This window comes from Echiichthys vipera (assembly GCF_963691815.1).
Source record: "Echiichthys vipera genome assembly, chromosome: 7".
NCBI lineage: Eukaryota > Metazoa > Chordata > Actinopteri > Perciformes > Trachinidae > Echiichthys > Echiichthys vipera.
Window position 1 is genome coordinate 5,960,145 of NC_139832.1, and position 21,860 is coordinate 5,982,004.

The 21,860-nt window shown below is 42.8% G+C and overlaps 1 protein-coding gene across 4 annotated transcripts in view; it reads right to left on the reverse strand.

The window, feature by feature from the left end:
• Window positions 1–21,860, reverse strand: part of LOC310949394 (pleckstrin homology domain-containing family A member 7-like) — a 125,237-nt gene that overhangs the window by 62,320 nt on the left and 41,057 nt on the right. For 3 of the 4 annotated variants that reach the window (XM_083916843.1, XM_083916844.1, XM_083916842.1), the window contains exon 2: window positions 8,200–8,283. In XM_083916843.1, the coding sequence (XP_083772969.1) occupies window positions 8,200–8,283 (84 nt within the window). Of the gene's footprint in view, window positions 1–8,199; window positions 8,284–20,340; window positions 20,438–21,860 lie in introns of those variants that run through there. The other variant, XM_083916845.1, reaches the window with a different exon arrangement.

A 21,860-nucleotide genomic window follows, 5' to 3' on the forward strand; every position in this document is an offset into this window, starting at 1 on the left:
GCCTGGCTCACTCAAAAGTTAAAAAATGTGCCTAGCAGCACCTCTAAAGCTCACTGACTAATTGATTAGGTTTGTTTGTCTCTCTTTGCCTGTACACAAACAGAAAACAATATTTGTGGTTTTGCAGTGTTCTACCCACTTGCTTGTTTACCTGTCAACAGAGCACTTCAGTGTCACATCTCCACCGGTTGCCTGGCAACTTCACGGTGACAACTACTCGGGGAAGTAAATGTGCCTGTTTGTTTTTGTTTTTTTCCTCAGACGAAACTGTCGCAGCATTTAACCTCAAATTGTTGTTTTTACATTTGTGTTTGTGCACGGACAAAACAAACGAGTTAATGAGCGAGCGTTAGCGGTTCGGGGGGTTATAGGAGAGCCATGCCAGCCATTTCTTCCTGCTTCCAGTCTTCATTTAAACTAAGCTGATGGTTCAGCTCCGTATCTGACACAGAGACATGAGAGTTGTTTTGATCTGATCTAAATCTCAGCATGAAAGTGAATAAGTACATTTTGTGAAATACCAAACTATTCCTTCAAGTACTGACTTGTGTTGTACTTAGTTTTTGGAATTTTTGCCACTCATGATCATTATGAGTGGCTTTAAAGTCACTTTCATTCATTCATTCGTTCATCTTCAACCGCTTGTCTCTGTCGGGGTCTGGAGCTGATCCCAGCTGACATCGAGCGTGAGGCGGGGTACACCCTGGACAGGACGCCAGTCTATCACAGGGCACATAGAGACGAACAGAGACAGACAACCATTCACACCTACGGGCGATTTAGAGTCATCAATTAACCTAACACGGGCGCGTCTGTCTCAAAACCCACGCAGACACGGGGAGAACATGCAAACCCTACAAAGAAGGTGCACCAGCCGGGATTTGAACCAGGAACCCTCTCGCTGTGAGGCGACAGTGCTGACCACCATCTTGTAACTGTGTCATAAACTTAACTTTCCAAGTACGTCCCACTCTGCAGTTCATTTGAGGTTTACAGTGAACGTCACAGATACCAAATATTACAACTAGGCTTCTTAAAAACAAGCTTGCATTGCTTTATTTTGGTCCAAGTATATTTTTCTGCAAAGGAAATGATTTTAAGATTCTGTTAAAAAAAAACATAACAATAAAAAACCCAATTGCTGTTGTTCTGTGTTATACGAGTTAGCTTAAAAGTTTGAATCAAAACAGAAGCATGAATTTTTTTTACCCCAGACGGTTTGTTCAGCATCTTCTTTGACGAACTAAAAAAAATAACTGGGCCCAATTAAATACAGAACTGTATTTTCAGCCAAAGCGTCTGATTAACTCTGATTTATGAGTTTCTTTGGGATCAGTTCATCTCTATTTTCTTTTTTCAGTCAATATTCACACGTGGGTTTAAAGACATATCGTATCACTGCCCTCGAGGACGTTCTTTATCGGGCGTATAAAGTTTGATGCTGCTGATGGAGCTCAGTTGTGCCTCGCATTATCACAGCAAATGAATGTGCTCGAGTGTATCACTGCAGTGTTACACTGAGGCCCAAAAAAGTGCAAGTATTCTCCTTTCAAGTGCACGTCCTCTAATCACTGATCCTGCAGAATTCACCATCTATTTTCATTATTCTACATATACACACACTGATGGCTGAAGTGCTCTGTGTGTGTGTGTGTGTGTGTGTGTGTGTGTGTGTGTGTGTGTGTGTGTGTGTGTGTGTGTGTGTGTGTGTGTGTGTGTGTGTGTGTGTGTGTGTGTGACACATTAACATAGCAGCTTGGACAGGCCTGCTTCACGCCTACGCAGCTGCTAATAAGACAGATCCATCAGAACAGCAGGGAAAAAGAAACCTGCCTCCTCATCTGGAATGGAGAGAGGGTCTAAAATAAGGGATATATACATACTGCATATAATATAATGAGGAGGAGAGGGGCGGAAAGAGAGGAAGAAAAGATAGCAAGAGGGGATCGAGTGATGCAGAGAGAAAGTGCATAAACAGAAGGAGTCAGACTGGGAGAGAAGGGGAAGCTCAGTGACCGAGGATGATAGAAAAGACCCAATAAGGTGCGTCTGTGTTCAGTGCCAGACACAAGAGGCTGACAGAGATGCACTTCCTGCCCACATCTGACAATAATCTTGACTGAGAGAGACTAAAATGCTTTAAAAAAAAATACTGTCCTCATATCACTCCAGTTCTGAGGTCTTTGAGCTTAAATTCAAAAGACTACTATTAATTTATAATGAACCCAATGGTTCAACGAAAGAACATTTCTGATCTTTTTCATTTCTCACTCTGTCATTTTTATTCTTTTATTTTATTCCTGTCTCGTTCTTTTAAGCTTGTTTTTATTTTTGGTTTTCTTTCGTATAAAAGACACAATGTGAGCTTGTCCCTGTCGGGGTCGAGGGGGGGCTGGAGCCAATCCCAGCTGACATCGGGCGTGAGGCGGGGTACACCCTGGACAGGACGCCAGTCTATCGCAGGACACATAGAGACGAACAGAGACAGACAACCATTCACACCTACGGGCAATTTTAGAGTCATTAATTAACCTAACACGTGCACGTCTTTGGACTGTGAGAGGAAACCGGAGAACCCGGAGAAAACCCACACAGACACGGGGAGAACATGCGGTGAATTTAGTATTTGACACTATGGAAGGAAAACAACAAACAATCATCCTTTTGGTGCCACATATAAAACCTGTAATTCTGCTTAGTATTGAAAACACAGGGTTCCGCATGCGCTCATACAGTAGTAACTGGGGTTACGTACAGTAACTACGACATAGGTTCAGATAGTTAAGAGTTATACGTCATGAACCACTACAGCAAGTACGTTATATTCACTAGTCAAGTTTTTTTTTAACTTGACATAAGCGTAAAGGGGTGTTTGATTATCTGGAAGGTGTGGGAACATATTCTAAGTGTTGGACTCTTTGCGGTCACGTTTAGACGACTCGCTTTGCAGATAACAGATCCATCTTCTACAACAACTCCCATGTCATTATGTAGATATCCAAAATGCTCCACATTGACCATTTGAGACGCTGTTTTGGCAGATATAAGAGAGGAATGTCAGTGCCATCTGACATTTTTAGAGTTCTTCTTCTTAACGCTTCAGGTGAGTGGCATGACGACTCTCTCATAAAACAAACCGGCGCACACAAACAACGTTACTCGCTAGATTTGTTTTACACCATAGAGAGATATTGTAGCTTCTATGAAACCGTGGGAATATGTTACCGCGGTTAAAGCAATTTGGGTTCATCCCAACATCCCTACTTTCATGACTGTTTGAATTGCTTTTTTTAATTCTCCCTTAATGTTTTACACTATACATCTGAGCATCCATCGTGAACATTTCTGGTATTATATTTGCATCATTCACATGTTTTAAGTTGCATCCATCCTTAAATATTTCTCTGTTGCTGTCTATTGTCTGACAAATGTATGCAAAAGAGAAAGACAGCAAGATGCAGGTTACATAGGTAAAAGAGTGAGAAGAGTGGGGGGGGGGGGGTGTTGATGAGATAAGAGAAAAATAAAAAGCAACAGCAGCAAAGAGAGAGAGAATGATACAAGCAGAGTTCTGAGGTAAGAGCTACAGCAGATATTATGGAAAAGGGCAGAAGACAGAGGAAGCAAAATATGGCAGGAAAAGTTATGGGGTGGGACAAATGGAAATAGAGAGAACAGGAAATGGAAAAGAGTGAGATGGTGACAGAAACTGAAAAATGAAGAGGACGTGAAATGAAAATAGGTTGCCAGACAGGGAGCCTGTGCAGAGAAAAGTCATTACATTTTAATGTGTTTCTTGAAAACTCTGTTAACTAATTAATTAGTAAAAATGTGGGCAGGAAATGACACCCCGACATGGTGGCCTTACAGGATATCTGCATATATCTAATAAAACGATGCAAAAGATAAAAGATGCCACGAGTTCAGATGTGAGAAGAAAACCAGTACCATAAGTTTCAAAAGGGGCTTATAAAGAATACATGATTAATTGTTCACCAAGAGCTAAACCGTCCTTTACTTGAGTTCTGAGTGGGGAAATAAAAGTAGAAAAGAGAAACTCAGGGCGCACTCACACTGTCCATCCGTACCGTGCCCCGTGCTTTAGGGTATTTGTCCCCCCTCCCTCTCCCCATGCGGCCCAGGCCCGTTTGTACTCACACTACCTGGGCCTCCGCGAATGCTTCTTGCTGCCTATACGTCATCACGCCGTAACACGTCACACGCATTGATTGACGTCATCGCGATGCGTCTCTTTGTTTACAAATCTTTCCATAGACCTCAGAGTTTTTGTGCGTCTTGTCGACTGTTTTTGAATAATTTCATCCGACCAAATCTGCAGTGAACACTCCACCTCCGCATCACACCAACGTGAACCTTTCACCGCCATTGTTTTAAATGTCTGCGCATGGTCCCTCCTTCTTTTTTCTATGTCCGAACAGGCGCACATAAAATGACCTCAGAAGCATCGTAGGCCTCATGCTCGTGCTCGTACACGTGCGCCCGCTCAGGCCGGTACATGTGCAAACGTGCTTTACAAAAGCCCACCTCTCCCAAACGGGCTGTGGCCGGCAACCGTGCCGCTCCTAGGCGCGGTACGGTTGCACTCACACTGGTCAAACGAACTAGGCTTTAGCCGTGAAACGTGTTTGGCCGCGGTACGGAAGGACAGTGTGAGTGCGCCCTTAGAGTCCTTGAAGGGTCTCTTTGAGTAAATTTGTTCCAAATCAGTCTTAGTAGCTATAAAGCTTGGAAAGAATCGAATAATATGAGAAAACCTATGGTAGCTAAAATGTATGTTAGGTTATTATTTTTATGTTGACACTTTCATTTAAGCACTTCCTAAATATCATCATACTTTTTTTTTTCGAGGCAACGAAGAATGAACGAAGATGTGGGAGGTCAGAGAAAGGTCGATTTTCTTAGGGGTTTGTTTCCATAATGAAACTGATCATGACTGAACATCTGCAGTGAAATAGAGTCTCTAGAATCATCGACCTGAGGAGTTGTGACCACTATCCAAATAGAAGTGAAAGCCATAACTTCATGAGCCTAAATGATCAAGACTTGTTGTATCTGAAGAGCATATTCACACTTCAGAATGACTTTTAACAGATTACAAATATCACCGCACGAAGCTCTGGGGCTGAGTGAAGGACATCAGGCCGTAAAGTCCAAGCCAGGAGGTTGGTCTCAGGTCTCAGGTCTCTTAGTTCAAGGTGAAAGCCACACATTCTACCACTTATGGAGCTGTGGGGTTTCAGATCCAGACACGAGGTGAAGTTAAGGGCAAAGGAGACTCCCGTGACCCTCTGGAATAAAGAGCTATTTTGTCACTGCCTCGCTGGATAGATTTGTTCAGTGTTTCAAGGTCCTGCGCACCCACAAAGCTATGCTACTGTTGGTACACCGCCCAGAACTACCCAATTATCATGCAATAATATGAAGCTGTAGGACCCAAAATGTCAGGGTCACGTGAAATGTTGCAGTTACTTTATGAATGGCCTGAATCCTGCTCCTTTTCGGATATGTAAGATTTCATTTGTTGTGTTTATGAGAGATGTATCATTGAGTTATCAGTGTGTGTGCAGGTTTGTCGGCCAACATATTTCATTTCGTTTGAAATAAAAAAACTATAAAGAAAGAAATCCACCATTTTGACTCATTTTCACAGCACCCTGACCCTTCCTTTCCCCACAGCAGCGACATTCAAATGTTATAAAGCACCATGACTGCTGCAAGGCAATGGATTCAATGGTGTTTTTTTATAGTTTCATGCTCTCCCCAAATGTATTCTGCAAGCTGACATTCAAATTCAGCTCCCAATGGTTCAAGCAGGTTTGAATAGCTGAAAGAAAAGGAAGACAGGCTGGAAAACACAGAGCTGCAGTCTGTCTTGACAGTGGACCACAGGACTGAAGACATCGGGAACACTGTCAAACACGTCACTGTGATTTTGTTATATTCTACTTAGACGGGTTTACATAGCCAGGAGCAAGGTGTTGAGTTATCTTTCCTATGGGGCTGACAAAGACACACACAACAAATCCAAATCCCTGTGCAAATGTTCCTGAAAGTGCTTATTTCCTTCGCTTTCGCCTGTTTTCCTTTTTGTCGGACCATAGTAGAGGTGGGTTAATGCCAAATTCACCAGTCCCATTAACCTACGTCACAATTTAGGGCAGCAAGAGAAAAGAGTGTGCCGGCCATTGTAACTGAGACCTCAGAGAAGATCTCTGTTAGGGTGAAAGTCTGGTGTCAGGTTTAGTCACTGGCAGGAAATCTTTGGCCAAACAAAAACTCTTTGTCTCCTAAACAAGCGTGACTAAGCACTCTCACCTGACTGTTTATTGAGTGGGCATTGAAGTCTCCAGTTTAGAATTAGAGGAATAGTTACGCATTTTGTAAAATACATTTGTCGAGGGACAGATACGGAAATCAATACTATACCAGTCTCATATCTGTTCATGAATCATGACCCTGACAAAGGCAACAAGCTGAAGCACTTTGGCTGAAAAAAAAACTTATCCAGGTCACCCGATGGCTCTCTCGCTTCCTGTCAATCTTGAGCTGCCCTTTAGAAATACTTGTTCTATGCTAGAGTTTCACCTCTTTCCCTTCTCTATGCTCCTCGAAACCAGAAATCCTGACTCCGCTTTACTAATAATGAGCAGTCGATTAGCTTGCCATAAAGACTGGATGGAAACCGGGGGCAAACGACTAGCCTGTCTCTGTCCAGAAGTGAACAAATTTTAGTGCCAGCACATCCACAGATCAGTCATTGAAATGTTATATTTTGTCCGCGTAAAAGTGCCCTACTCGAAATACGGAGGGTTGAAATTGCCTCTACACAGCTATCACCCCAAATATAATGCACGCACGGACCGTCTATCACAACAAACAGAAACACTCAAACTACACACACAGGGACTTAGTTCTCTGATCAGGACGCCATTACTCCACTATATCTTTACATAGAATATACTGTAGGTGATTACTGCTACATTGATGATCTGAATATCCAAGAAGAAGAAGAAGAATTCCTTTATTTGTCCCAAAATGGGGAAATTCAATTTTCACTCTATTATTATTTTTCATCTTACACACACAGGCCTGAAATACACACACATGCACAGACAGGACCTATATACATGCAATTAATGGAGAGATGTTAGAGCGAGGGGGCTGCCAGTGACCGGCGCCCCGAGCAGTTGGGGTTTCGGTGCCTTCCTCAACAGCACCAGTCCACGCTCCATTCATGGTCCACACAGGAACTCGAACCAGCGACCCTCCGGTTCCCAGCCAAGTCACCTATGGACTGAGCTACTGCCGCCCATCCAGTACAGTGCCTTTAATCCATGCACAAAATGAAGTGTAAAAGCGTAAAGTTGAGGTTTTACAGGGGTCTGGCTAAAGGGTGCGACTACTTCCTGGCTGGGGGTAGTGACTTTCTAGAGTCTTAAAATTGTTTTTTTTTGCTAAGCTAAGCTAACCAGCTGTAGCTTTAACACAAACGTACGTCAGTGGTATCAATCTTCTTAAAGATGATCTGAAAAATACATTTAGCTGCACTTTCCAACTCTAAACAGGATGAGAAAGCAACGTTTTACAGTGAGAGAACACTGCACTTCATGCCCTTGACAAACCCACAAACATTTTCTCCGTTCACTCCTCCATTTGAAATGAAATGAAAGGCCCGCATCTTCATTTCTGGAAGCTGCCCTGGAGCTCTCTTGAAACCTGCCATAAACCCACTCAATAAAAGAAGTAGAACCTGCTGAACTCGAGGAAAAATATGCAAACGATAACTTGAAGGCATTCCCGAGTTTTTCTTTCAAATTAGCTGTAGAAGGTCAGGCAACTATAAATGATACTATAACAAACCGTACAACAGTCATAACGACGGGAGTAGAAAGGGTATTTTCTTTAAATCCGTTGCGATTTGCCTTATTTTCAGGATCATCACTTTAAAGAAAATGATAAAATAGGCGTCTCACAGCGTGGCATCCAACTCACAGATGAAAATACAAATGTTTCACCTAATATTAGTGTTGATATACTGGATATCAAAGCAGCTGGAGAAAGTCAATGCACCACAAAGCATCTGACATCAAATCATCATTTATATTTCAACAGCGGTTCGGTTTTGATGTAGTTTGTGTGCTATGGGGATGCAGGGAAGTAACAAACTCAGGCACTCACTGTTCTTGCAGGATGAAATCCATGTTCTCTGCGGAAATCTGTCCGCTCACGGGATGGCGAAACGCCGTGGTCCTCTGGTTATGACTGAAGTGACAGAGAGGAGAGACAGAGGAGAGACAAAATTAGCCACCCCAGCTACACAGCAAACAGCGTGAGGGTATCACCCTGGATTTTCACCCCCACTGTGTTCACAAGTGCAGCCGACACGAGCCGATCATTCCCCAGAGGAGCAGCGGGCTTAGAAGCTCTGTGTAACCTCTCCACCCTGATGGGCCTTTGTCCATGACTTTCCCAGCCCTGTGTAGAATGTGAGGGGTAGCTGTGGGACTCCCAACCCTCCCTCTCACTCTCACCCCACCCAAACTGTCCTGTACAGCCTGTGTGGACCAAAGTGTTGGGCTCAGCACAAAATGCTGGACAGTACACAGGCCTGGGCCTCCATCAGTTGTAGACTCAGGCAGTCATTCTAAGCCTCCACCACAGTGTAAAAGCATTTGACAGGGTAAACAACAGGGTGGGTCAAAGCGTGTGTGTGTGTGTGTGTGTGTGTGTGTGTGTTGGGGGGATTTGGAGCTTCACAGCAGAGTTGACAATGGCTACTGTGGTATATTGATGTGTGTACTGAAGTTTCAACACCTTTGAAGTCAATGAACAAAAGAACATTTTGGACTAACGTAGGTGTCCATCTCTAATAAAGGGACCTGCTGCTACAAATGTAACGGCACATACTTCAAACAAAAAAAATACAGCGTTTTAAAGGAAAGTAACAGTTAGTTAGCCCTAACTCCATGGGGGACAGCTTCCAGCTTCACTTTGTGCCAAAGAGTTTTAAAACAGTTGGTTCTGCAGCTTTAGGAGCGTTGCTGTCTCACATTGCCCTCAGGTACAATAAGGTAAACTTTTTAATCATTTTTAAACACATTATATTAACTTTTACTCACTGTCAAGGAGTTTTTAGCTGTTGGAGGGCTGGGTAGCTGCGCACAGAGGGGGTGAAACAGACAAGCAGGGGGCGCGTAGCCTCCGTGGCCCATGTAGCGCTTCATTTATATAGAAAATGGACATGCTGTGTTTAGGAACGATAGGAGCAGTGGGTCCACAGGGCGCAACTTGGGCTTCAGTGTCTCACTCAGTAGATCAGTAAATACTAGTGAAAATAAGCCATAGTTTGGTGCAGGATTGAGCAAACTATTAGCACTCCTTCTCCTGTAAATGTGTTAAATGTATAGCATTTAAATATTAGTACACAGACTAGAGTATTCACATTGTAAAGTATGTTATATGCAGGGACAGCAGGGCCCTCACAAACAGAGTAGCGTCAGTGCTGCATGCCATTTTACACAGAATGACTTGTGACACAAAACTGACAACATTTCTTTCCCCTAAAGTGCTTCGGTTGAGCTCCTGAGCAGTCTCCAGCTGAAGCACGACATAGACGAGAAACCCCATGCGCACTCACAGGTTCAGACGCCTTTCCCCGTCTCCAACAACAATCGATGCGTAGTAACACCTTTTTCCATTTAGTGGCAGCTCGCATTACTTATGCTGTACAGGTTCTTGCTCTGTGTAGCAGAAGATCAAATCCTACAGGAATACAAGGTTTCCCGGGAGACCCTGTGACAGCAGCAGGCTCCATAAGAGGGATGTACACTGACATTATTAGCTCACAGCAAGAGACCTACACACCACCGATCACACCTAAGGGCACTGCCTCTAGACAACTTCTTTCCTGTTCATCCTGACGTCTGTTACAATGTCCTCTGCTGTCAGTTGAGGACGACCCTTACAGTACTAATAACAGTCACACTAACAGAGGCTATAGAGCTGACTCTTTGCCATTATCTTCTTTTTTTTATACCTAATTAGGATTTTGGGTTTCATTAAGTGACAGAGAAGTCCAGAAGGAGCTAAAGTCGGTGAAGCATTTGCATCTCTGCGCCCCTTGGATATTAAAAATGAACCCAAAGGGCCCAGACTAATAATGGATTTGCGATTAGTCTGGTGATGCCAGGCTACCAATTTGCATTTTGAAAAGAAAAAAAAAGTGAAAATTAAAAACTAAGACTCTCATGTGCAATGACTTGTTGTGGGGTTTTAATCAAGTGTTCTTGCAGTCTGCATCTAGAGGCCGGAAGAGGACCTGCGGCTCAACACTCGTGCACTGGATTCCAAATCCCGTCATGATGGTTTGCTGCACAGATATCATTGAAAAGACACGCAGAACACCAATCAGAAAGAAGAAGCCCAGTGTGTTAGAAGACTAGGTTTAGTAATCACAGATGAAATATCCCACTATTCACACAAGTGATTTACCAGATGTTCAGCCACTGTGCTGGTTGGATTCATTTTAGTTTCTGCTGTGGTCTGAAGGAGTTTGACCTTTTCCCCTAAATGCTGTCTGCATAATGTCCACATTCTCAACTGCTGCGGGCAGCGTATTCGACTGTCATGTACCCCCCCCCAAAAAAAAGAAGAACATCCGGAGCATAATCCAAAGAATTTACAGTTTTCATAAACCCTGACGAATTACCCACATTGGCCCACAAGGGACTCTACTCACATTTACACATGGATGTTTGACAGATGGCCATGACGAAATCACTCAAGTAAAAGGCAAAAGAGGATGTTCCAGAGCAATGGAGAACCTTTGCTCCTGAACCACAAGGGACGAGAGCAGCACAGTACTGTAGATGATGTAAGCCATGTGTGTACAGGGACAAAAACACCCCGTTGCTCTAGATCGTAGCATCCCCAAGGGAGATACGCTCGGTGTTTCAACATAACAAGGAGCCCTGCAGCAGAGTCTGAGGCGCTCCGAGAATTAATAATTGTCTGAATAGGATGAAATTATAATCGATCAGTTGTAGCATGAAAAGGAAAACAGCTTGTCCTAACAGGCCTCTGAGCCGTGAGTTATGACTGAGACACTCTCCTCGCAGAGCTGCAATAAATTCAACACCCAATGCTAAACGGCAGCCGCAGTTTGTCCGCGCTGTTTTACCGATAAACAGCTAATGGGGTCAATGCAAGTGATGTCACTTATGTTGCACAATGGTTACAGATCTGAGGAAGTCATTATAAACCACTGAAGCAAAAAAACATTTCATAATGTAATGTAATGTAATGCTTTTATACGTCTGATATCAAACTCCTAAGAAATAATAACAGGAAATCTATTATCTACATTCTGTGGCTATGGTGATACATTTTTGTACGTTGTGAATATGCATGGGAGAGGGCTTCGGTGGATCATCTAAAATGGATTATACTAAGAAAATTTACATTGGCATGGAAAATGATGCATAAATGGGGCCTTGTATTACATTAACATGACATTTTGCTAGCAGGATTAATACACTGTTAACATCATTATTATATTAATGTTTTTTTATGTTAATGTGAAACTATTATTATTCAGAGAGACACTCCTTTTATACTGCTCTGGAGCTCAGTGATAATCTACAACTTCAAGTGTGAATGCATGCTCACCCACCTCTGTTTTGATAAAAACACTAAACAAAAATAAACACATGATACACACATGCAAGAAATTATGTTAATTATGCCACATGATGAAAGCCGTCCATCTCTCATTTCCACCAGTGTGTAAAAACTAATGTATGCATGCAGAATTCATAGAGAGCTTATAAAATTAAATGCAATATGTGTAACCTATTAACTCTGATCTCCTTGCCAGACTATTAAATGATAAAGAGGTATTTATGACCTCTGAGGACGGCTCAAATCCTCTCAGTGAGCTGCACATTCACACGAAGCCTTGTTTATTTCTCAGCTGATATGTGAAGCTCTTCTCCCGGGACGCTGATAAAGCCATGTCGGATTGCTCACAGAATATGAATGGGAATAGCATGTCAGTGTCCTGAGAGGTTGTTTATCGGCAGCTGTGGATCCCTCCTGCAGCAAGGTTGGAAATAGTACAAGCTGTAATAGACACGATGGTGTAATTTCAGTAGAGCTGAGGCAACGATGACCTGGGCCGAAAAGGGGAAATGTTGAAAGTGGCACTAAAATTTTTATAAAGCTTTGAAAATGCCCTTTAACACCTATAATAAAAGACATGTTAACAATGCACCTTACATCTCTGAGTCCAGAGTCGGAGTGTGGCCTCAATAGAGTTGGATAACACAATATCACAGTGTGTCACAAACATGCTTGGTAAATCAGACTGAAAGAGTGAGGGTTTCCGCCTGCAGTGACCGTTTTGATGTGCGTGTTAAACAAGCACACAACAAGAAATGTATCGAGGAAACCAAGAGCAAAAGCAACATCAAAAGATCAGAAAGCAATCCAGACAAATCCAGGGCAGAAAAATGAAGCCAACACGGATATGCCAAGACCTGCAGTTCCCAAAAAATCATCTCTAAAACCAAAAAAAGTGTAGTTTTTGGTCTCCAGAGCTAATTTCCCCATTCATGACAGCACAGGGGGAATTTTATACAACTCAACTTCCTGGTTGATCCAATAGAGAAGTGCCAAAAATTGCAGTTCTCCGAGTGTCCACTAGGGGCATGTTTCATAACAGAGCAGTTTCTCATTGACCCCCATGTTAAACAGGCCGTTTTCACAGCATCATTAAACCTGTTTAAGGCCTGGGACAAAAAAACATTCTTGTCTGTATGTTTAGGTCATATCTCCATGACAACACTGAGGGGGGTGAATTTTTTTATACCAGGCTAGTTTTTATTTTATTGGAGGTTAAAGTTTATGAATAATTAGGGGCGTGGCCTCTTGAGTGAGAGCTAGCCTCTAGCCTTCACTTCTCTTCGGAGGTATACGTCAGCCAGATGGACGTATCTCCTTCCCCCCAACGTCACATACATGCCCTTTTTAGGTAAGAGGAAATGAGGCGGAGTTAAAGTCTGACAAGATGGTGAGTACGACTGGATCCAGTTTAGAGAACGGACCAGGACGAAGAGGCTACGTCAGTTTTTCATACAGTCTATGTATATTTCGTCATATACAAAAAAATGTCCCTGACTATCTGCTTACTCACTGATTGATTTTATTTCCTTTATAAATAAAAAGGTGACTCATATAAAGTTATCAGAAAACAAAGTTTTGTTTGTTTTTATACTAATAGCTTGTTTGTTTTGAGAGGTAGAGCTGAAGTTTGTATGAGCTCATTGCTCATGAACAGAAACTAACAAAGAAATTCAACATGCAGCCCAGGTGAGAATTTAAGCACTTGAAGGCTTTGGATCCGAAGCTTCCACTCAGCCTTTCATCGTGTTCATTATGTATTATATCACACATTATTTTTTAACTGCAGCTCACTGTGTTCAAGAGGTAAGTGCACCTGAAACACAGCATCAGCTAAAAGCATACAGTGCAGCTGTAAAAATGTATTCCACTCATCCAGACAACTCTGTTGTCCCATAAACTTTAATCTCTGAGGACAACGGAGGCACTACTCCACCTTCCCCTGTTAGCTCTCAGCCATGAGAGACTTACATAACCATATCATTAAAAGAGCAATCAAAAAAACACCCACTGATTAAAATAGACACTCACACTTCGCAGCTTTCCATGAAATGTGCATGATGCACCGATTGCAAAATTCTGGGCTGATACTGATACAAAGTTTAAAAAAAACAGATAACTGAAGCTGATGCAGATGAATTTTGTTGTTGTTTAGTGCCAGGGAATCTTAAATATAATAACTTTTACAGAGCCATATTAAAGTAACACAGCCCTTCATTACACTATCTTTAAAGGAGCATACATTAAATCACACAAACAACCTTTACTCTTCTTTCACATGAAAAAGATTTGTAACTTTTAACACATGCAGTTAGAGCAAAATCATCCAGTATGCTTTTTACCGTTTTGCCAAATGCAGATTGCAGTCAACAAGGATGATACGGGCGTTAAATCGGTGCATCCCTACTGACTGCGCCATTCAGCTGAGCTCCGGCACACTGTCAGATATTCTGTGACTCTGGCACCAGTTTCAGTGTTGATCCCAGCAGAGAACATCACATGCCTCTATTAAAACCATTAAATCCATCACACTCTCATCTGCGTAACTTCTGAACTCTTACTTTGTTACCGATATAAAAGCTTGTGTTCAAAAACTTATACCGTATACTGTGTATGTACTGGGACACAGAATCTAGACAAAGCGTTCAGATTTAGAGGCTCATCACTTTGAGAAAAATACCAATGACACTCCTCTCTTTTCACACCAGCATCAGACGATAATTTACAGTTTTGTGACGTGATACTGGAAGATCTAAAAGAAGATCCACAACTGGTGCTTTAGTGCCATGTAATTCTTAACAAAACACACAATCCCAAACAAGCTGTTCAGACAAAGTGCCTCATTACTCTGTCATCTGAGAACAAAGCACAGATCCAAAAACCACTTTAGTTCACTCATTATGTGATTTGTTGGTCTTCAATTGATCTCCATTTATCAGGCTAGCTCCCCTGCAGCTGTAGCAGACTGTTTCTCTTACACAAAGGCATGCATTACATCAGGGAATTAAACTGAACCTCCCTCTTACTAGACCATCTTGACCACTGAACCGCTGTCAGCTGGTAAGCTCTGTGCGCTCTGTGTTTGGCTTCGCTGCCCCTGCCGATATCCACACGACATTTATGAAGGACGGGTGGTAAACCTCCAGGGTTACGTAAACACGGTGCTGCCCGTGACAGCCCACGCACAACACATCCCACCTCTCATGCAAACACACATGATCACACATACCACACATGATCTCTCGCTCTACAGACACTGCACCTGCTGTGTCATGTGATTTGGGTCTCACCGTGTCTCTCGAGGATCTCCAGTTGCTTTACTCCTGTTTGTCCTTGTAGCCAAGTTACAGAAGTAGTGCTGCTGAAATGATTCACTGAAATGTCATCACAGGCATATTTTATTATTGAGTATTTCGTTCGTTATAAACTGAATATCTTCAAAACATCACTTCTGGGTAATTGTGATGGACGTTTTGACTCTCCTCTGCCATTTTATACACTCAAACAACTGGCAGCTACTCAGACAAATATGCAACAGATGAATCAATAACAAAAACAATCATTAGTTGCAGCCTCAAGGTCTTCTTCCTCTTTGTCCTCTTGCCAAAAAGAGGCACATCTCGATAATCAATGTCCCTTCAGAGCCTGTTTGAAACCGTGCCAATACCTTTGTAGCTCACGCAGAGTCATAATTGGTGAGTCAGTGATCTTTGTTATTGCCTGTCAATAACCTGTTTACGTAAATGATAAAGTTTTTGGAGGAGAAAATAACAAAAGGTCCATTTGTGGAATTATGTTTAGTCCACTTTTGTAGTGGGGTTTTTAGGGAGTGTATCCATAATGAATTAAAGTAATAATTCTGAAGATTTCCATTTAAATACATTTCTGTGAAGTCAAGTCTGTGAGGTCAGTCTATCGCCGAATGAGGGAACAACGGTGATTGAGCCTATGCCCCTCTGATAAAAGCCCTTGCATTTGGGGTATTATTAACTGCGTGTCCGGGGTGACATTCCCAGGAAAAGTAACACAGAGCCAGTCCGCAGTGGTGGAACTGAAGGAGAGGTATAGGCGGAGCTAACGGGACTGACAGAAGCGGCTTGCTGGTTGTTTTTTTTCCCAGTCTCTGCCATCTGAGTGACACCTGTCACACCGGCGACACTATGTGGATCTCTAAGAAGTGAGATCCAAAAACACACCTGCAATTACCGCTTAACGCCACAGCTGCTCTTGTTTATGATTTTTTTCCTGATTTGTATTCACCAGCTGTGAAAACTGTATGAACAAAACACAACAAATTCACGGTTTCATAATTTCTTACTACTACTACTACTCTAGGATCGACGGACATGGATTTTTTAGGGCTGATGCTGATACCAATGTTTTTTTCATCAGCCTTAGGCGATGACCGATATGGACTGGTGATATTCTTGAGCTTTTTTCCCTCAATTTACATCACAAAAAATACACAATGATGATAACAAATGTTACGAGTCTAAATTTATAAAAAAGGAACATTTATTGAACTTAAAAAAGGCGTCTCCATCAACACCGAGCTGCCTGTGGACGCCTGTCTGTAAATAATGCCAGGGAAAAGATATCAGGGAACGCAGCAGCCCGCATCGGCCGATACGGATACACCTAAAATAACATCGGCCGGCAGATGTATCTGTCTAACACTAGTTGGAAGTAAGGTTGTCAAAGTATCAATACCTCAGTACTTCAAAACAATGCGTCTCAAAGCACATTTATCCACATTTGATAGCATCGCAAGTACCAACGATCTCCAATCAGACTTTCAATCCAAGTCTGCACAAAAGAAACAGCACGGGAGAAAATCCACTGTTTGCTTGTGTTTGAAAGACGCATCCGAGTATCGTTTCTTGGCTGTTTCAGTGTAAACTCCCAACACAAACATTCATACAATATGTACACTAATCTAAGAAATATATACATAGACTGACAAGGAGCAGACAGAGAAAACAACAAATTCAAAGTTCAAATACATCTTAAATATCAGTCACAGTTGCATGAAGGAATACCTGTTTTGACAAAATCACTTGCAAATGTTTACTTGGATTCATTTTGAAGAGCATGCAAGATGAAAGTCAGCAAAAGCTCTCAATCTCTTGAACATTCATTAGAGCAAGGAAAACTAACTCAACTTCAAAAAGAAGTGAATAAAACAACCCGTCTGATTACATTATGTAAGAGACTCCATAAAAGAGGCTGACTGAGGCTGCCAGGCTTTCCATCTGTGTGCTCTTGTTTTGTGTTTCCGTTATAAACCAGTGTCAGGGCCTAAGTTAATGTGGTAATGATTTACTGCAGTCAAAAATGTTACACATGGCACTCTGACATTCCCTTAAATTGATGCTGGAATGATCAATGTGTCACCATCATTGGTCGACCACGCCTCCATCTGACTGTGACTGATCTTTCTGTTATTTGTTTCTCTTATCTCCAACAGATAGCAGGACTTTGTCTTAGTATCGTTTGCCACCTCACACCCTGACTGTTTTTGAACAGATGTGTAGCAGACGGTGTGTTTCTAAATTATTTGGCGAGTGGGTGTCCTTGCAGTCAAAAGGTCACGTCTATTTAAAGGGTTTTTTCCAGATGAAATGTATTTGAAGTGCAGCGAGGGAGGAGTGCTGCCTGTGCAGGATGGGGAAACACGGCAAGGTCAATGCCATTTAGAGCACACTGTACATGTTTAGCAAAGTATGTGACTGTGTGTGTGTGTGCGTGTGTGCGTGTGTGTGTGTGTGTGTGTGTGTGTGTGTGTGTGTGTGTGTGTGTGTGTGTGTGTGTGTGTGTGTGTGTGTGTGTGTGTGCAGAGAGAGCAATGATGCTTGCATTTAAAGTATGTGTGGGTGAGGGTGCAAGAGTGTGTTTCAGAGAAAGACAGGTCACTAAATGTGTGTGTGTGTGTGTGTGTGTGTGTGTGTGCAGAGAGAGCAATGATGCTTGCATTTAAAGTATGTGTGGGTGAGGGTGCAAGAGTGTGTTTCAGAGAAAGACAGGTCACTAAATGTGTGTGTGTGTGTGTGTGTGTGTGTGTGTGTGTGTGTGTGTGTGTGTGTGTCTGTGTGTGTGTGTGTGTGTGTGTGTGTGTGTGTGTGTGTGTGTGTGTGTGTGTGTGTGTGTGTGTGTGTGTGTGTGTGTGTGTGTGTGTGTGTGTTTTAAACTCTGAGGGGGCTGGAGGTACATCTACTCTTTCTCCCTCATTGTGATATTCTGGATGTGGCCTTCCCCGCCCACCAGTGCTATAGTTGAGTCTCGTCCGGTTACTACATTCTGGCATGTCCCTAAGGTTGACAGAGCAGCGTGCATGAAGATGGCTAGACACATGGGAGAGATTCAGCCATAGGCCTACGTGTTTGAGCTCCCGGTCTGCAAATATACCTTTAGTTTCAACGTTCTGAACCCGGCAACAGTCAGACTCAGATGAGGAATATGTTGAGCACTAAAATTGGAGACTATCAAACGTATCAGAATGGTATGTGTAGTTAGCATGTGTTGCTGTTGTTTGTTAGCTTGTAATTGTCGGTGGCTGACCCGGCTACAGTAAGAGTTTGTCATTCTCTGTACTGACTGTCTGCTCTGCCCCGGAGGTTTCAGGTTTTTTTGCTCTCTTCTGCATATTAGACAGCGACTGGTGTAGGATTTGTTATGTATTAACTATTCCTGGGACACGTTCAAATCCCAAGTTTCAGAGAAGAGCACAGACATCTCCCCCTTCAGGAGAGACGTGTGAAACACCTCTGTAGGGACAAACGTCGCACGGTATACCCAGTAGAGTCAAGGTCAGGTATTTAAGCGGACATAAGCATAAGATGAATACATTTTTGGGTGGAGGGTGACTTTAAAATGCGCTCACAGTAGAGTTGTAGCTACATGTGACCTGTTCAAGTCTAAAAAGCCGAAAGCAGAATGAAAACTTTAATTGGAGAAAATACAATAAAACTATTATCTTCTTGGCAAAAATGACCCATTACTATTTATCCAGTTTAGAGAGCTCAAAAAATGTGCTCTTTGTAAAGAATGTCATTTAAAATCTAATGAAGAGAGCAAAGAACAGCACCAGTGACTTCTTTTCACACACACACGCACACACACACACACAGACACAGACACACAGACACACACACACAGACACCCCTCTGCCAGGAACTAAATGCCACTTTGGTACATGGCCTCATGTTTAAATAAAAGTCACCTAATTTAATTGCACAATGCCACAGCTGCAGAGGGGTCCTGATTTGGCTGCAGGACAAAAGTGGGTTAAAACATTATCAGTGTTGATTTCCGGCCTGCAGAGTGGGCTGCTGGCACCGCCGCTCGGATTATTTAACAGTCTCTGAAAGTCAGAAGAGCTCCCTGATGGTGCTTTCAGCCTGCAGCTCTCAACAGCATGAACTTTTAAAAGGTAGAGATGTTTTTTGTAACGATACACTCTTAATGTATTAGTTTTTAATAACTAGTCACTGATAAGTTCTTTAACAGAAAGTAAATTAAAGCCAGACAGTTGGTTACAGGGATACAGGATGTGACTCTTGCTGTTATCACATTATTGTAAGTTCAATTGTGTACTTTTGTTTTAGTAAACTAAAAACTGAGCTCTAGAATATTTATTTTTTTAATTGAAAAACTAAAAAGCACTAGATTTACCACCTTGTGGTTGTATGCCCCCATCAATCAGTCAGGTTTGTTTGGAACTGGTTGGGAAAGGGCAGGAGGCACTTCAAAACATACCTGGCAGGTGATTGGATGAACTATCTGTCTATCAAACTCCATTAAACTGTCGTGTAATTACTTTCCAGTTCTGATACAACTGATGCTTTTGCAGCATCCGAGCTCACCTCTGTAGGAGCCGCCTTTGTTGTTTTGAACGAGCGACCGTCTCTCATGTTGTGGTCGCCCCCTGGACGGCACATAATCACGATGCCTCTGGCCACGGCTGTTTGCCAGCATGGAGGCATAGAAATGTAATTTTTAGGTTTAGCTTAATATTTGAGTTAGTCGTTTAAGACAGCCAGTGTTAGGTCAGAGAAGGAAAGCAGGACGGAAACTAAAGCAATGCCAAAACAAACATTTGTTCCGTATTCGAATGTGACAGAAACAAATCTTTGACTTTGTTGAAAGCTCATGGTTTTGTTTCTGTGGTGCCGGTTGTCGGCCGCTTACATGGAATCAACAAACCACAAGATCTTATTTGGCGGTTAAACAAAAGAAATCCACTTGTAATCCCACTCCCACCAGAAGTGGATCATCTCTTCCTTGCCTTGGCTCTGGAGGACCACAATGTTATGGCAAACTGAAGAACCCACTATCCTGACCAAGGCAAAGCGTGGCTGCAGCCATACAGAGACACACAATTTCATATCCACTTGTGTTTGCGGAGCTATCAAGCATGGTAACTACTATCAGTCCAAGAAACATCCACGAGACACTCTGTGTTGCTCTGTTGTTGGCGGGGACAGAGAACTCAGTGCTGCTGCTGTAACATTAGAGCCCAGTTCCACCTTGTTCTGCCACTATGCAAAGAAAACTATGAAAAGATGCAGCAAGTTTCCTTAGCATGTGAAAAGCAGCAAACAGAAAACCCCACACTGCTTTCTCTATTCATTTTCTGTTTACCTGTGTCCGCATGGTCACTGATGCAGCTTCATTACTTTTGTTCCTCTCCAAGCATGAGAATGTGGGCGACTGCTGCACCGACTGCACGCTCTTCCTGTCTGCAGGAGGAGGAGGTGGAGGGAGCTCCAGCATGCTAGCTCAGTCCTATAACTGGCCAGGGGGTGAAGGGATGGAATACAATCTGACCACTACAAACACACAACTTCAATACGCACGCACACATACACTCGCTCTTCCTGCTGAATTCCTCCGCTGCCAGTGAATTCCTTCCTTGGCCCAGTGAGCATGAGGCGGTGACACATTTGGTTCAGCTCCATGCTGCTGCCACATTCCCCTGTTCAGGTTTCACAGCCATCTACTACCACCTACCCACCCACACATCCAGCAAACATCGCAAACACAAACAGCCCCTCTCATTTAATTCTCTCTCTCTCTCTCTCTCTCTCTTTTTCACTCCATTCCTCACTCCCACAGGCTGGAACGCATTTAAAATTGACCCCTTGTTTGATTAAATGAATAAATAATAAATGATAAAACCACATATATCTGACATATCTGCCACTGTGGAAGAGTGTGAACTATTGAGTAGCATCAGCTGCCAGTGTGTTGAGGTGAAAATCATTGTAATCTGGGTTCATACAAATCTCTTGTGTCTCACACCTCAGCCACCATCAGGCTGATAAGCAGGACACAAAACGCTAGTCTTTTGTGCCACATGTCCTTTTCAGTGGTGACGGCTAAGCTTTCAAGTTGCTTACATACGTCTTACATACGTCTACATACAAGAGGGTCCAGTATGTAACACAAAGAGAACTACCTTGCTCTTCAGCTCATCCGTGACTCAACCAATGCGTCATCTCCCACTCACCTAGCCCAGTGCTTAGGAAGTATAGGTAAAGTGGCACTGCTACAACACGCTGTGTGACCTCAGCGCCTTAGGAGCTAATGCACGGAGCATCATTATGCTCATTACATCACAGCGCTTTTAAGGAGCAGCTCCAGCCGCACAGAGGGGACTGACAGAGACAGGGCAGTCAGTCGCTCAGCACTGTTGGCACACTGAGAGCAACACGGTGCCAGTAATAACTGAAGCAGACACGAGCATCACTGACATCCCTGGGATGGAGACCCTGCTGCCACGGCCCAGACACACATGAGCTCCAGATGCCCACCAGTGCCATCAACAAAACAGCCATGTACTACAGGATGACAACAAGCATTTAAATGTGATACAAGGCTGCATGAGTTCTGTTGACACGCCACAAGTGAGTGAATTAACAAAATATTACCAGTTGCATTGCAGCCACTGACAGAGGCAGAAAAGTTGCTTTAGAGGTTAAATACTGGCAACACGCTAACAGACAACATACTGATACACCGATAAGTGCAAACAATACTGGTGCTATGATACAATTATCATCTGAATGGGTTAAAAAGAAAAACTACAAGACAGTCTGGAAGATATACAGCTAGATAGCAGAATGGCTGTGATAACACAACATATTAGATCATAAATCTTG